Source organism: Ceratotherium simum, chromosome 21 (assembly GCF_057802395.1).
Source record: "Ceratotherium simum simum isolate JZ-2026a chromosome 21, ASM5780239v1, whole genome shotgun sequence".
Classification (NCBI taxonomy): Eukaryota; Metazoa; Chordata; class Mammalia; order Perissodactyla; family Rhinocerotidae; genus Ceratotherium; species Ceratotherium simum.
The window spans coordinates 35,425,048-35,441,678 of record NC_141920.1 but is presented as its reverse complement, the minus strand read 5'-3'; the positions used below and the strand labels follow the sequence as shown (position 1 = coordinate 35,441,678).

General features: G+C 43.2%; 1 protein-coding gene across 2 annotated transcripts in view; it reads right to left on the bottom strand.

Moving 5' to 3' along the window:
* PLCB1 (phospholipase C beta 1) overlaps positions 1-15,766 on the bottom strand; it is a 684,700-nt gene extending 668,934 nt beyond the window's left edge. For both annotated transcript variants that reach the window (XM_004433764.3, XM_004433765.3), the window contains exon 1: positions 15,323-15,766. In XM_004433764.3, the coding sequence (XP_004433821.1) occupies positions 15,323-15,421 (99 nt within the window). In that variant the 5' untranslated portion in view covers positions 15,422-15,766. The remainder of the gene's footprint in view (positions 1-15,322) is intronic.
* Positions 15,767-16,631: the final 865 nt, after the last annotated feature.

Genomic DNA, 16,631 nt, shown 5'->3' with positions numbered 1-16,631 from the left:
CCCACATAGCTGCAAGTGTCTAGATTCTCCCCATACCACAGTAGCCACTCCACCCAGATCCCAAGTATTCTTAATTGTCAGAAAATATGCTCTGGTTTGAAGTTTGAAGTATATGGTTATCCTTCATCTCCAGGAAACTGCAGATAGATTGTGACTATTGCAGTATTTTACTGCAGAATAATGGAGACAACTCTCAGATGATCTCTTTTTTATTCTTTATCTTTCCATCAATATCTACAAGATGTGTATCCCATAAGATGGTGGTTTTCAAACTTTTGGGTGCATCAGATTTACTGGGAGGGCTTGTTAAAACACAGATTGCTGGGCCCTTTTCCCAGAGTTTTTCATTGAACATATCTGAGATGGAGCCTGAGAATCAGCATGTCTAATAAGCTCTCAGTGATACTGCTGCTGGTCCAGGGACCACACTTTGAGATCCACTCACATAGGCCTACAATGGGTGAGGCTCTGGGTCAGCAATACAATGATGTAAAGGCTTAAGGAGCACCAGCGAGCTTAAGATGTAGACAAACCTGTGTCTTATAAGTACATTGCCTCTAACTAAGTCTACTACTTCAATTTGTGTATTTAAAATTATAAGGTACTTTTTCCAATAAACATTTGCCTTGAAAAAGAGAACACTAGTAAACATACCTGTCTTAAGTTAGTAATAGTGGATGATGTACAGTAAAGTTCCATTTACTCTTCTTTATTTGATAGAAATCATTTTACTCTCATTTTATCAATAGTGAAGACTAATATAATGACATAAGAGGCTACTGTTTTGCAATTTACATGAATCTCAAAAAGTCTTTAGGCTAAATAAAGGACAGTCAAGGAAGAAAGTGAAGGACTTTCACAAAATCTCAACATCCAAAAGAACGAGAAATACTTCAGCAAGAAAAAGAGCCACTGGAATCAACATTAACATTACAAAGTCCTATAACTCTATTACAATGATTTGCTCATCCATGTGCTGATATAAATCAATAATATATCCTAATATAATGTTATATAACTACAGTATCTCAACAAAAAGATGAAATGTGAAAAAACTAAATCACTATAAAAAAAGAAAAAATAATAATACAGCCTAAAGAAACAGGCAGGAAATGACAGAGGCACTAGTAGTCCAAACTCCCTTCCAATACTAGAATATTCTTTACAAAAATCCCTGTCAGAACAGTAACTGACACATCGCAAACACTTGCTCTGAGTCAATCACTGTAATATGAACTTTAAATGGATTTTCCCCTTTCATATTATAATAATTTAAGAGGTAGACATTATTATTATCCCCATTTTACAGATAAATAGACTAAGGCGTGGGTTAAATAAATTGCCCAAGGAAACCCAGCTAAGCTAGTAAGGGAAGCACTGGAAATCAAACTTTCAAGGACATGCTCCACACCAGTGCTGCTCAACATTTTTCCATTATTGCCCCACTGAGGAGCCTTTTGAGACACTGATTTCCCTAATCATCCTCCATGAAATTTTACTATCACAGATATTCTGAATATCTATTTATAGGCTGTATGCATACTTGTGCTTTATACAAAATAAAAAATAAAGAGTAAGAAGATTTTTTTGTCCCTCAAGAACCATTTTTCATGTTTTTGGAGGTGATATGGCCCCAGCTGAGAAGGCATGCTCTGTACCTGTGCTGTCTATATGGGCTCGCTAGCCACCTGTGACTACTGAGCGCCTGAAATGTGGCTGCTTCAACTGAGATGTGCTGTAAGATTTCAAAGACTAAGAATGAAAACAAGAATGTAAAATAGCTCATTAGTAATTTTTGATATTGATTATATATTGAAATCAATTGTTAAAATTAATTCCACTTGTTTCTTTTTACTTGCTTTAATGTGGCTACTAGAAGATGTTTAATTTCCTATATGGTTCACATTATATTTCTATTGGGCAGTGCATCTCTAAACCTTTATGGGGAAATAAGGTTGCTCTTTAACAGGGAAATCTTTTTCACAAAGCAAACTTGGTCAGATAATTCCAGTTAGAAAGTTTGGGGTTTTTTCCACATATGCAGTTAGCATTTAGTTTTAACATCTAAGTAGTAAAAAATAAATGTAGTTGCCTCTCTAAGTCAGTTCTTCAAATATCCAAAGAGAGCCACCATGTTGCCACCCTCTGAGCTACATTTAACCAGGTCAAGGTATGCTATGGGCTGAATGGTGATCCCCACAAAATTCACATAATGAAGTCCTAACCCCAGTACATCAAAACGTGACCTTATTTGGAGATATGGTCTTTGCAGAGGTGATTAAGTTAAAAGGAGATAAAGGGGGACCCTAATCCAATATGACTTGTGTCCTTATAAAAAGTGGAAATTTGGACACATACAGAGGGAATATGATGTGACTACATAGGGAGATGCCGGCCACCTACAAGCCAAGGAGGAAGGCCTGGAGCAGGTCCTTCCCTCTTGGTCCTGAGAAGGAATCAACTCTGCTGACACCTTGATCTTGGACTTCTAGCCTCCAAAACTGTGAGAAAATAAATTCCTGTTGTTTAAGCTACTCAGTCTGTGGCACTTGGTTATGGCAGCCCTGGCAAACGAAGACAAGCTATAACCCTAACCCGTAAGGCTGATGTCAAGAACCAGTCCACAGACCACAGCACATTCCTCAGTACCACTGTCAGAAAGTCTAGTGGCCAAGGATGACCGCAATCCTGACTCCACAGTGATTCTATGTTCTTATTACATGTCCTTATTCTATGTTCTCTATTACAAGAGAATGCACGTGGATCAAAACACGAACTTCTAAACTAATCAATATCACAGAGTCCACAAGGAAAAGTAACAAAAGATGTCCCACAGGGATTGCCCAAGACTTGCAACAGGAAGCAGCAGAGTCAATACGGCAAATATATACCTTGGAGGGAAACAGCTATGCAAGGGGAAAGGGTTCTAAGCGGCAGAGAAAATCAGATGCGATGCCCACTAAATGTCAACAATGCAGCCCTGACTCTGAAAAAAACTCAATAAACATCGTCTTGGATGCTAGAGTGTTAGATTAGGAGCAGTGCAGTAAACTTCTATGTGCATCAGCACTGATGAGAATTTTCTGCCAGGAGTGTGTCCAGTCTGCAATTTCCCCAAATAAACAAAAGCATAGGAGGTAAGAAGGTCCAGAATAGAGGATGCAAGACAGCGGAGAGAAGCACCATTAAGATATCTGCCTTTTACTGACAGGTATAAAAGTCCCTTTAAACACAATACAGGGAAAAGTTGGAAGCATGTTTCTTCAAATACCATGCAAGTTACTTCAGACACTGTACTAGGGATTCATGTATATGTACTCAGACTTTCAAACGAAAGCCCAGACCCCCAATCATGCAAGGTGCTCGTTGCTTAGTGGCGGCATCAGAGGAGTAAACGGATCATTTCGGTAAGATATAGCTCTGGTGGGTGTAAGGTGGCATCTCACTGTGGTTTTAATTTGCATTTCCCTGATGATTAATGACTAACGATGTTGAACATCTTTTCATGTGCTTACTGGCCACATGTGTACGTGTATGTGTGTGTGTGTGTGTGTGTGTGTGCGGGCGCACGTGCATGCAGTAGCCCAATACTTTTTAAGAATCAGTTAAGATTTAAATCAGTGGTTTAAATTTTAATCACTGGTTCTGAACTGGGGGCAATTTTATATCTCAGGGAAATTTTGGGAATCTCCGGAGACAATTTTGTTTGTCACACTAGGGGTTTTGCTACTAGCATCTGGAGGGTAGAAGCCAAGGACGCTGCTAAATATCCTACAATGCACAGGTCAGCCCCCACAATACACAATTATCTGGGCCCAAATGTCAATACTGCTGAGGTGGAGAAACACAGCTTTAATGGCTTCCCATTGACTTTTTGATAAAATCTTGCAGTGGCCTAAGCAGAATATACACAAGCCCTTGCCATCCTGCCAGCATTATCTGAGCCACCAAGCTCCCCACTTGCTTATTCTGCTCTGTCCTTCAAAGTCCCATGCCCTTCCCTGCTTGGAATGCCCACATGTGCTGTTCCCTTGGCCTGAGGCACTCCCCCTCCTCATGTTGGCCTGACTAATTCCTACTTATAACTCAGATCTTTCCATAAATAGAATTTCTCCAGGGAAACCTTTCACACTTCTTATACTCATTTGTACTTGTGTACTTTTATCCTGTAGCACTTACCATAGTTATAATGGAAGAACTATACCTCTATTTTTTTTAGCTTCTATCTCCCCCAGTATAATAACAAACTCCATGAGGGCTGGAACCGAATCATTTATCATCACAAATCCACAACACTAGCAAAATGTCTAGCTTTTAAGAGGCATCAGTACGTATTTAAAGTATGAATACTGAATGGGTGCATGGAAGGATACTGCAGGGAAAGAAGCAAGGTAGATTCTGAAAACTATCAGTTGGGGCTGGCACCTAGCAGGTTGCCAGTAGCCTTGGCAAGAGAAATTTCAAAGCAGTGGTAAAGGCAGAACAAGGCTTTGAGGGGCTGAAAAGGAGTGGATAGGATGTGTGGAAAGGGAGATGGTGAGGATAAGCTACACATTCATTGTAGGGAAGGAGATGAGGGAGAGAGCAGGAATTAAACCAGGAAGGAGTGTAGAGGACATTGTGCTGGATTTGATGTTGGGATTTTTATGGCTAAAAGGCATATGTATGATATACATGTTCTTAGAAGAGCTTCAGCAGAGGAGAGACTTTCACAGATACTGTCAAAGGGGAGGATAATAATGAAGCCAGGATCCAGAGAAACCAGGAAATATGGGCACCAGAACATAGAGAAAGTGCCTTGTTTTCCCAGGGACAAGAGAGCAGGTGGGAGAATGTAGGTGACCCACGTACATGAAACTAGGAGTGCGGAAGGGAGGAAGTCAATAATATCGTCCCAGTGACTTCCATTTCCTCTATACAGAAGGAATAACGTAGGTGGAAGTTTTATTATAAATAATATTTTTAAACTATGTCCCTTTTATTTGATGTTTTTCTCATTTTGGCAATAAAGCTAGATATTCATTTTTCTCTTTGTGAATCGCTATTGTGATACAATGTTTTCACAACCACCAGTCTTTTGTTCTGTCACTCCCAACACATCTGAATTTCTTTAAGGGCAATTTTCATTGCAATATCTGGGTATATGTGTAAGCATCTTTTTAGATGCTTAAGCGCAATTGAGTACACACTCAACCTTAAGCCATATTTAGACCTTACAGGAAATCAATGCTGTGACTGCAGTCAGCTCCATATTGACAATAAACGTTTAGCTTCTCGAACTCACATGGTGAAACACTACATAAGAATGCCACAGAGACCCTTGTACTCCAGGAGAGTTCAGATGGAAGGGAAGGATGTAGAGCAGGGCTTTCCAACCACCACCACACGCAGTGTGTCATGAAAGTCTTTTGGGAACATGACTGGCCTCCAGGTCTGCCTCAAGACCGTACACTCTGCTGTGTGAACCCACTGTGAGCCAGACACTTCCTTCATTCAACAAACATTCCCTGAGCACCTACTGAGTGCCAGGCCAATGCTCTGCGCTAGGGAGAAGAGATAATTAATATAAAGCTAACATCTTCCAGGAGCCCCAGTCCATTTGTAATATAGACAAGACACATCCACCTCCCTGTATGCACCTTCCTACATTAATAATCTAGATTTGGCCTCTCAATTGACACTACCTTGAATTCTACCAAGCCATTCTGCACCTTGCTTGGGGGCAGGTGACATCCTCTACACTTCCTTCATGCATACCCTATCTTTTATTTTCCAAGATCTACAATTTCCATGAGAGGCTGTGGGGCCAGTCTTAATGGGAACCCAACAAAACACAATATTTGCAAGTATCTTGGGAAGAGAAAAAGGTGGAGAAGCACATGTACTGAGTCTTGATAGATACAAAAGCATCACTTATTAGGCAATGAAGAAAAATGACATTTGTTTTAACATCATTCCTGAATATCTTTCCATTTCTATGTTTCTACACTGATTAACCGATGTAGACCATTTGTAGACTCTACACTGGCCTCTGTGCCTCAAAGCAGGAATGAAGTTTTCCTATGTTTCCACATCCTAAAGAGTGCAGACAAAAATGGAATTTGTAGATACACCATAAAAATAGCTGTTTTGGGGCAGCCCCAGTGGTGTAGTGGTTAAGTTCACACCCTCCACTTCGGTGGCCTGGGGTTCACAGGTTCAGATCCCGGGCGCAGACCTACACACCACTTATCAAGCCATGCTGTGGCAGGTGTCCCACATATAAAGTAGAGGAAGATGGGCATGGATGTTATCCCAGGGCCAATCTTCCTCAGGAAAAAGAGGAGGATTGGCAATAGATGTTAGCTCAGGGCTAATCTTCCTCACCAAAAAATAAAATAGTTGTTTTGAAGACTCTAGCCAAAAGGAATGAGCTTCTAAGAATCTAAGCCTCATTTGTATGATTCCTAAAATCAGGGAGATTCTTTGGAAAAGTCAATGAATCTCTTTAAACTTGTATTCACTTGGATTCTATTAAAAGCCTTTTATTACCAAAAGGATCCTGTTTGGGGATGCCATAGTAGACTGGAAAGGGCCCTGAATTTAACCAGAAGACCTAGTTTTAAATTTAGACTCCAGCTCTAACTAGTTGCACATCCTTGGTCAAGCCATGACTCACTAGTCTCAGCCTGCTTCTGTGTAAAATGGGAATAATAACACTTGCTCTTTCCCTACCACTCAAGGTGGTCTTGATGACTGAATGGAGGTGAATGTTTATAAGTGCTTTACAAGTATAAGCATCTGTTATTAGGACTCACTCTTGATGTTGAACTCCAGAGGCAGCATTATAGCAAAACTCCATTCCACTCAAATGTAATATTGAAGGAGAAATTTACATAGGATGTCTAGATAGTTATTGCACATTGGGACTGAAAGACATGAAATTCTGGAACTATAAAAGGCTGATTCGGGCAGGGGTTAGTGAAGGGAAAAAAAAACCTCTCTAGAAATTTTGAACATAAAGGAATTTAATTACAAATAATTAAGCACTTAACAGAATCACTACCAGGACTGAAGAAGTAGGCTTCAGGATGGGCCTCCATGAATGACACCAGAACGCCATAGCACTGACCCTTGAGGACAGCCATTGCCTCCAACACATGCAGAAAGGGGAGAAATCAAGGAAAAATTCCTGGGGTCAAAAACATGCCAACTTAATTGAAGACAAAGGGAGAGTAATCTGAGAATGGGGAGCAGCTACTGTTATCACTGCCTTTTTATACCCAGGGACCTGGAAACCAGATACTGGAGAACGAGTATAGAAGATAATACTTTCGTCTTTCAACATCTCAAATACCTGTAGAAACAACCTGAAGGATGCAGAAAGGTGGCCTCTTTCAAATTTCTGCTCTCCAACTCTCATATGAGTGCATGTCTTTGGTGGAGATTAATTTGCAGCCAGAATATTAGATGCCTCAAAGGAGTCTAGTAAATGTAGCTTTAGATTTCCAGACTCTGTATTATGAAAAGTCCCACTAAGAGGATGTGGGAATGGATGCTAAGTGGGATTCAACTTTATCCAAGACAGCACACCTGAGAAAACATCATGGTTAGCATCCTTAATTTTTTTTTCTTTTTTTTTTTTTTTTAGTGAGGAAGATTGGCCCTCAGCTAACATCCATTGCCAATCTTCCTAGCCCTGAGCTAACATCTGTGCCCATCTTCCTCTATTTTGTACGTGGGATGCCACCACAGCATGGCTTGATGAGTGCTGCGTAGGTCCGCGCCCGGGATCTGAACCCGTGAACCCCAGGCTGCCAAGTGGAGCCCGTGAACTTAACCACCATGCCACCAGGCCAGCCCTTTAATTTTTTTTTAATAAATCTACTAGACCACTTGCTGACTTACTCCATGGTCTTCCATCTTCTTTTTGAGCTCATATGACCTCTTTTATAAAATGAATCAAATTAACTTTCCTTTAGCTATTTCATAAATAAGTTCTGAAGAAAATTTGATTTTTTTAACAGCAAAATAATCTCTTAATATCCTATCAATGTTATACATTGATATCAATCATGACTAGTTCAGGTAAAAGTGTTTTCTTTGCTAACTAATCCATTTTCCCTGAATTTTCTAATAAAACTTTATTGCAATAAAAAGAAACAAAATATTAAGCAAATATTGTGAACTAAAAGAGTCTTTGAAATGAAAAACAGATGTAGGATGCTTTAATTCTGTTCTAATACTATTTATTTTTTCTTATTTTATATATCAGTCTGTTTCCCCATTTACAATAATTTAGTTTTTCGATAAATGTATAGATTTAGTCAACATCAATTAATACACACACCTAAGCATTTTTTCAGAATACAAATTAAAATAAAAATTTCCAAAAATTGAAATTAACATGTGAAGAAGATAATAAAATCAAATATCAGACCTTAAAGAGATCAGAGGGGAACCAGAAAGACTCTTAAAGAGTCTAGCCTTCTTTACATGCTATTTCAGTTAGCTTTTTACACAAATTGATGGCTTCCTTAGGCTCTCATGTGTAACTGATCTCAGAAATACGTCTCTAGTTCCTTTCCCTACTGATACACAGCGACACATGGCTCTGATTGGGGGATCAGACATGGCATAGATGGAGAAAGGGGAGCTTTGTGAAATCTGAGCAGATGGAATCTGTGATATGATCTGAGAAGGCTGCATGAACCTAATATTAGCTAGAGTAACAGGAAAACTAACGTTTTCAGTTACCAAGGCTTTGTTACTTAGGTGGGGACCCATAGCGTTAGTCAACAATTCACAATCAATCCCATTCCATTTTCTGCTGGCACTCCTTGTTCATGATAACATGAAAGGATCCTGATAAAGAAACATTTAACTACAGATTACCAAGTTCGACATAAAAAAGCAAAAGGTTCTTGTCCCATTTAAACAGTCATTACAGGTAAATATAATTTGAAGCTATTTATTGATAGGCTAAGCTTTCAAGAGAAGTATTGGAGATATGCTAATAGCCAGAGCAAATTATCCTAATGCACCATAGGTGGGAATATCAAAGTCAGGCAAGATAAGAGAGAAAACCTATGAGAGATAAATATATTCCAGAAACAGCACTCTACTAGTCTGCTTTGCTATGCCAATAACAGCCTGTAGGCATTACATTTCCTTGCTAAATTACTAGAGCTTGGTTTAACTGCTTCCTCCTTCAGGGGCATTTACTGCACCTGCTTCACTTCCCAGGCTTCACCTTAGGACAGATAAGGACCTAATCAAGGGTCATCCAAACTGAAAATAAGTCACTTGTGCTATTGTTCAAAAGGGTCCATTCAGCAATAATAAAAATGCTTTAGGCTGAAGAGGTTTGCTTTTGTTTTGTTTTCATTGAAAATTAAAAAGAAAAAATAGCTTTATTACAGTAAAAACAGACAAAGCAACCTATGGAGTTATAAGTCAGGATAATGGTTACCCTTGGGAAGGGGTGGGGGACTGAACAGGAGCACTGGGGGATTGTGGGGCTGCCCATGCTGTTTCTCGATCTGGTGCTGCTAATGCGGGAGTGTTCATTTGGTGGAAACTGATCCAGTGGGATACAAAATTTGCGTGTTACACTGCATGCATGTTCCACTCCGATAAAAAGCTTAAAACAGCTTTATGGACTCACTTGGAAAAAGTTATATTCTTACACTTGAATTACAGTAATTACCGTCAATGAGAAATTCACAAAAGCTCTTTGGACATGAAACAATAGACATAACCGGGCATATTTAAGTGGCATTTTAGAGGGCACCTGCCAGGCTTCCAGTCTGAAATCTGCCTCTCGCTCGGTGGGGGCCCCATAGGGATCCACCATCTACCAACCAGAGCTATTTCTTCCCTATTTCCAAAGTGAATGCTGCTGAATGCCCGCCTCATAGTCCCTTCCCCTCTGCTCCCTCTTAATCCCGTCAGTGTCTTCTTATCATCATTCTCTTGTCATCATTTTGGAAACTGTTACTGCAGATTGTACATACTGCAAAAGTTCTAGCTAAGTCTTTCTATAGGATACCGGGAAACGTGCAATACACTAGCGTTTTTTTATTATTATTACCTGTTTCAGCTGTGGAGGATTTCAGGGAGAAGCAGGGAGTGATGGAGAGAGAGGAGGGAGTTGCCTGTTTCAAACCACAGTGCATTAATGCAAACCCAAACCTCTGGGCTTTCTCAGCCTTCTTCTCAAACAACTCAGCCAGTCTAGCAAATTCCGACTTTTGAATGTTGGATTGTGCTTGCGAGACAGGATGTACAATGTGGGATTCTTTATACATATATGTATTACATATAGGTATATATGTGTATATATATATTCTTGCTAAATTACAAGAGTTTTGTTAAATTGTTTCCTCCTCCTTCTGGGTATCATACCTGTGTACCTACTGCATATTTTTTTTTAAAGGATTTTAAGTAGAAATAAAACTTTTGGATGCCTTGTAAACTGACTTGCTTTAAAGAGAATGGGTCCCACTTTTTTGTGTGTGTGTGTGTGAGGAAGATCAGCCCTGAGCTAACATCCTGCTAATCCTCCTCTTTCTGCTGAGGAAGACCAGCTCTGAGCTAACATCTATTGCCAATCCTCCTCCTTTTTTTTTTTTCTTCCCCAAAGCCCCAGTAGATAGTTGTATGTCATAGTTGCACATGGGTCCCACTTTTTATGTAGATTCATTTTCTCTGAAACATCTGTATTTTTTTAAAAGGTTAAAAACATTTTTTTTCCTTTTCAAATTATAAAATACGAAAATCAAAACACACATTGAAGGGAATGGAAGGAGATTCTGATCTTCCCACTTGGAGAATAAAAGAGTTGTCAGACACATACTGACCCACCTTGACAAAATTCATGGCCCTCTAACTACTGGGGGACAATAACTTTTATAAACATGTTTTATTGAGGGTTTCCTGTGTGTCAGGCACCATATACAAAGCAATGCATGTGCCTTCAGTCATTTCACATTAACAGCTGTTCTGTGAGTAGGAAATAGTACAATCCTCACATTACAGATGAGGAAACTGAGGTTGAGATGTATTAAGCAACTTACCAACAGATCTGAATTTGGAGGGTGAGAGCGAAGAAAAAGAAAGAACAAAGAAATGAAAAGCCTTCCATGCCCAGAGGTTGTGGGACAAAGAGACAGGATCCCGGGATGTTCAACAGGGCAAATCAGAGGGTGGGGGCCTACTGTACAGTTTTTATCCTTCCTCTTTCCCTCCAAGTCCTGACCAATACAGAGCAAGGTCAAAGACCAGAAAGGAGAGACGGCAGACTCTCAATCTCCCAAGTCCCTAGGGGAGATGGAGAAAGTAATTCCCCTTCCACTGTCCACCTCACCAGAACTCTCCCATAACACTCAGAGTCCTTACACCCACCTCCCACCACCAGAGCCTGATAATACACAAATGCAAAATAAAAGCAAGGATAAAGTAGCATCCTTTCGTATCAGGTAGCCAGGACAGGTCCGTCCTTTACCTGCTTGCCAAGTTCTGGAGGACAAGGTTTGGCCTTGATGTTCTGACTGTATACACCATTACTAGTTGTTAAAACATTGAAATACTTCCACATACCCCTGCAGAACCTGGAGACTCCCAGACCTCCCCATGATCAGGCAAAAGAAAGGTTAATGCCTGGCCCTGGTGCAACACAGTGTTTCCAGGACCCTGCTCCAGCTCCATTACTCACCAGCTGTCTGCTGTGATTGGTTAGTGCCTATGTAAAGCTTTTGACTAAGACCCTTAAAGCATCCGCAGCCTCACCATGACATTGGTAGGTAGCCAACAGATTATGCAGGGCACTGCACCCTCTAGGTGACATCTTCCATTCCATACGGTAGGCAGGACAACAGGATTGGTGATTATGGTGCTTTTACCACTCAAGGAACAAGAGATAATCTCCTAACAATTCTAAATAGCCCCTAACTCATCATTTTCAAACATCCCATATGCTTTCTAATGGGATATTGAGAATCTGTTTTATGAGTTTGCCCCACTTCCTCTGAAAGACCAGACAGCAGGGTTCTACAACTTTTAAGTAAGATCAGATATCTGAGAGATTTTTAAGTTGTTTCCAGTATTTACTTTTCCTCTAGACGAGCAGATGGGGATGCACTCTTGGGGCAGGGACAGCAGGTATTTCCCAAAGTCAGAGCCAAAAGGAAAGATACAGCAGCCCCCTTTGCTCAAAGACATGACATCAGACGACACAGCCTCTCAAAAATCTTCTCTCTTTCCTTTCCCTTTCTAACAATCCCACCAGAAGTAGGTAAAAATGCTGAAAAATTTTCATTGTATAGAAGAAATTCAAAAGAAATGTATGAATGTGAGTTAAGCCAGCCTGGGCATCAGAGACACTTCATAAAATATCCCAGAAGATCTAAAAAGATTGTCCAGGATTATGTCATTGAGGTCTTTCTGCCTCTTAGGTAGAAAGGCAATCTTTGGATGAATTTCTCAAGATGCAAACATAGAAATAAAATTAAATTTACAAACCAGCAAAAATTTACACAGGCCAACGAGATTGTGCAAACTATCTGTCATAATTTTCAAGTTCTTTCACAAACTTTATCTCAGTGGTTTCAAAGTGTGGTTGCCCAGACCAGCAGCATCAGCATAACTCAAGACCCTATGAGAAATGCAGATTTTCTGGCCCCACATCAGACCTTCTGAATTAGAAACTGCAGGTGGGATCCAGCAAGCTGAGTGTTACCAAGCCCTCCAGATAGTTCTGATGCTTCTGAAGTGTGACAAGTACTGCTTTATCCTATTGGCTACTCCCAACTATTAGATGAAATAGGAACTATAGCGTTCTCACAGTCTTGCACAAAAGGCAGCAAAGATTCAGAGAGGTTACGTGATTAAACTAAAGTCACACAGCTGACTGCCAAAAGAGTAAGCACGTAAACCTAGGCCTTTGGACTCAAGATCTAGTTTTCTTTTTCTTCAAAACACTGTCTCACTAAGATGCAATATAATCAGCTTGATTCTAGAAGGGCAAATATGAACTAGGAAGAGTAGAGGTCTGACACTTGGGGAGGATAAAGGACTCTTAAGAAAGGTATCCTCCTAGTCCACAGATCACCATGGAGACCAACAGAACCAGGGAACTTGCAGGATAGTTCATCATATTCCAGATAGCTTGACCCTTGGGTGCAGTGTGGGTGCTCCCCTATAAAAGATCTGAGATTCTACTGGCCCTCTCCTTAGTGCCTATGCCCTTCCTGTAGGGCTTCCCAGGAAACTCACTGTTGCAGTGCTCAGAGAAAGTTCTTCTCACCTTCTTCAGATGGTGTTTGACCAGTGGCCTCTCCATTACTCTCACTGCATCACTCATAATCTCTATCTCATTGGTGTTCTTGATAATTTTTTGTCTTTTCCACATAACATATAAGGTCAGTAACAGCAGGGAGTTTGTCTAATTTCTTCACCACCCCAGGATCTAGTCCAGGCCCTGGCTTTGGTAGGCAAGGAAAAAATCTATGTTACGTAAACGCACATAACAAAAATCATCTATCTGGATGTATCAAAATGTGTTTCCATAGAAGACTTTCATTTTCAAAGAGACACTGCATATTTTCTTCCAAACTAGACATTCTGGAGAATTATTTATAATACAGTTTAAAATCATCACTGTGAAGAAATCTGGAGCTTATGCCGAAACCCCCTTTTCTATTTCGTGAAGTCTCTTTCTCTCTCTCATCCTTCTGCCCTTCACTCTCTTTCTCAGTAAATCCACCGCCACATTAGCTCTCTATTCGAGGATCTCAAGATGAGCAAGACTTTTTATTTGTTGTTGAATTGCATTTTCTGTTTTTTCCCTCGACACAAACAAAGCATTTAATCTGTGTCTGAATTTATTGTTTAGATTCTATTCCATTTACAAAAATATCCGGTCATTAGACTGGGACAGAAGGAGAAAAGTGTAACATCCACAGTGAAACAACCCGTGTTTACATCCTTGCCTACAGCATTTAATAATTGGCGTGAGCTTTCAAGGAAGCTGTGGCTCATACTCCAAGTTCTGTTTGCGCTTCCAACTGGACAAAATATAGACACAGACCCACTCAGCTAAGTAATTGGATTCGCTACCTGGAATATTTAAATTGTTTTCAGACACTGAAAAATGGCTTAAAAGAAGATTAAAGAAAAATACCTTGGAGGATAACAGGCTGTAATTTGCTAGATGGAAAATCTTTTCAGCAAGAACTCCTTATTCTCCTAAAAGTCCTCCTGTTTAAGAGATGTCTTAGTCACTTGGACCTAAATTTCCTTACATCCTGGCATCTCGGGTTTATTCAGTGGGTTGTTCTTATCAAACCTTTTGAATGACACGAAGGACATAAAGTAGATAGGATAATGTCCTCCATCTGAAGATTCCCATGTTTTCAGCAAGATTAGTAATTTAAGTGTTTGAAGGCAGCTGGTTGCGGGGGTGGGGCAGTCACTTGAAGTCCTAGGGTCCAGGACTCAAGTGCAACACGGGGATCTGGAGCTAAGCTAAGCTCTGCCATACCTGGCAAGACGTAGGTAAACTGTGGGGGAATGTCTTGAAGGGTGTGTTTCAAGCTGAAGACTCCAGCCAGGTCAGTTCTCAAAAACTAGACCTCCCCATTTGCCTGCCGGCCCACTGAGCCCTCCTTGACCCTCAACGCACCACACCCCCCCCCCCCCGCCCCGGCTTTCAGCTCTCTAGCCCTCCCCAGGTGTGTCCTTCCCAGTCCTTCTCAGGGCCCCTCACTCTGTAGCCAAGGCGCTGAAGTTTGCCATCAACGACCACCTGTCGGCCCGACTGCTGTGTCCTCTGCCGCGTGGGCTCCAATAAAAGCGCTAAGATGGTTAGCAATCACTAAACAGTTTCGGACTTCGGGGCTGTTCCTTCTTGAAAAGGGGCAAAGGAGGTAATAGGGGGTGCGTCTGCGGGCGGAGAGGGACGCGTCTTGTTCACAACCCAGCGCTTTCCAGCTGGTCCCAACTTCTCACTCCCCACTTTCCAAACTCTCGGGACCCGTCACCCGGCAAAGCCTGCCCCTTCTGCTCCACTGGCCCAAAAGACTTAAGACCCTCAGGGGGCGCTTGCCAGACGCAGCCAGGATGTCAACCACTATACCCCGTGGACACAGGAGCGCGCGCAAAGCCCCTGCTGTTTGCCACCCACCTCGGCAGCTGCCAACCTGTGCGCCCCAAGGCCGCCCCTGCCCGCTGCCGGGGCGCCCATTGCATAACGCGCCCCTTGCCCCACCCCCACGCCGCCCGCCCCGCCGCCCTGCCCCGTGCCCCCGGCCAGCGCCCCGAGCCGGGCCGCCCCAATACTTACATCATCCCACTTGACGAATTTGGTGCCCTTCTTGAGGCTGTCGGACACGCACACAGGCTTGAGTTGCAAAGCGTGCACTCCGGGCTGAGCCCCGGCCATCTGGGCTCATTGGGGCTCCGGGCGGCCCGGGCGAGCGCGGCAGGGACGGGGCGCCGGGCGCGGGCTCCTTCCTCTGCTCCGGAGGCGCTCGACTCTGCTCCCCCGCCGGCCTCCCCCGGCCTCCCGGCCTCCGCACCTCCTCCGGCGCGGCTCAGCAGGCGGGGCGCGCGGGGACGAGGCGCCCGGCCATGCCCCGGGCGGGACGCGGGGTCGGGCGCCCGCGGTGGATGCGGAGCCTCGGAGGGCGAAGAGAAGCCGAGCTGGGAAGCCGAGGCTGCCAGCCACCGCCGGATACTGCTCCTCAGCCGCCGCCGCCTCAAAGCGCACCATTCAGCACATCCTCTATACACAGAGGGAGAGAGCGAGTGACACACGCTCGGCGCCCCCCCCCCCCGCCCTGCTCCTTCCCCTCCTCCCTCCTCCCTCCTCCTCCTCCTCCTCCTGCCCCCCTTCCCCGCCACCCTCGCTCGCTCGGTCCCTCCTTCCCCTGGCGGCTTCCAGCCCAACTTTGCGCGCTGGGTCAGGCGCCGGGAAGCGGGGACGCAGCGGCACCTCCCGGCTCCTGGGCCCCACTGCAGGCAACGCCTGCTCCTCCCGCACGGCCTCTGAGCATGCCCCGTGCCCTGGTTGCAGGGGTGCCAGGGGTGTCCGGGAGCCACTTTCCGTGGGGTTTTCTGGGGAACCTGAGCGCCAGCCTGGAAGTGTCTTTGGATCCGAACTGGGTGGGAAAAGGGAGTCGTCAGGAGGCATCAGAGAGGCAACCCACAGCTTTCCCCTCTAGCTGGAGCTCTCCAGCGCCGGCCACAAACCAGCTTTTTGAAAAGTCAATTATTATTTATTAGTAGAGAAGAGAGCAGTTGAGAGGCTTGGAGTGAGAGCTCTTTGGGGAAACCTCGCCGCGCCTGAGAGTTGGCAGAGCGCTGGCCTGGAAGCCGGGGCGTGTGGTTAAGTTGTGCTTTTGATATAGAAAGCCCATCCTGAGAGAAGCAACAGTTTTACTTCCCAGGGAAACAGAGGACCCCCTCTGCTGTGTGTGTGTGTGTGTGTGTGTGTGTGTGTGTGTGTGTGTGTGAGAGAGAGAGAGAGAGAGAGAGACAGAGAGACAGAGAGAGAGAGACAGAGAGACAGAGAGACGAGAGAGAGAGAGGGAGGGAGAGAGAGAGAGGGAGAGAAAGGTGTCTTACCGATAGAAACTTGCTCGTTTAGAAGA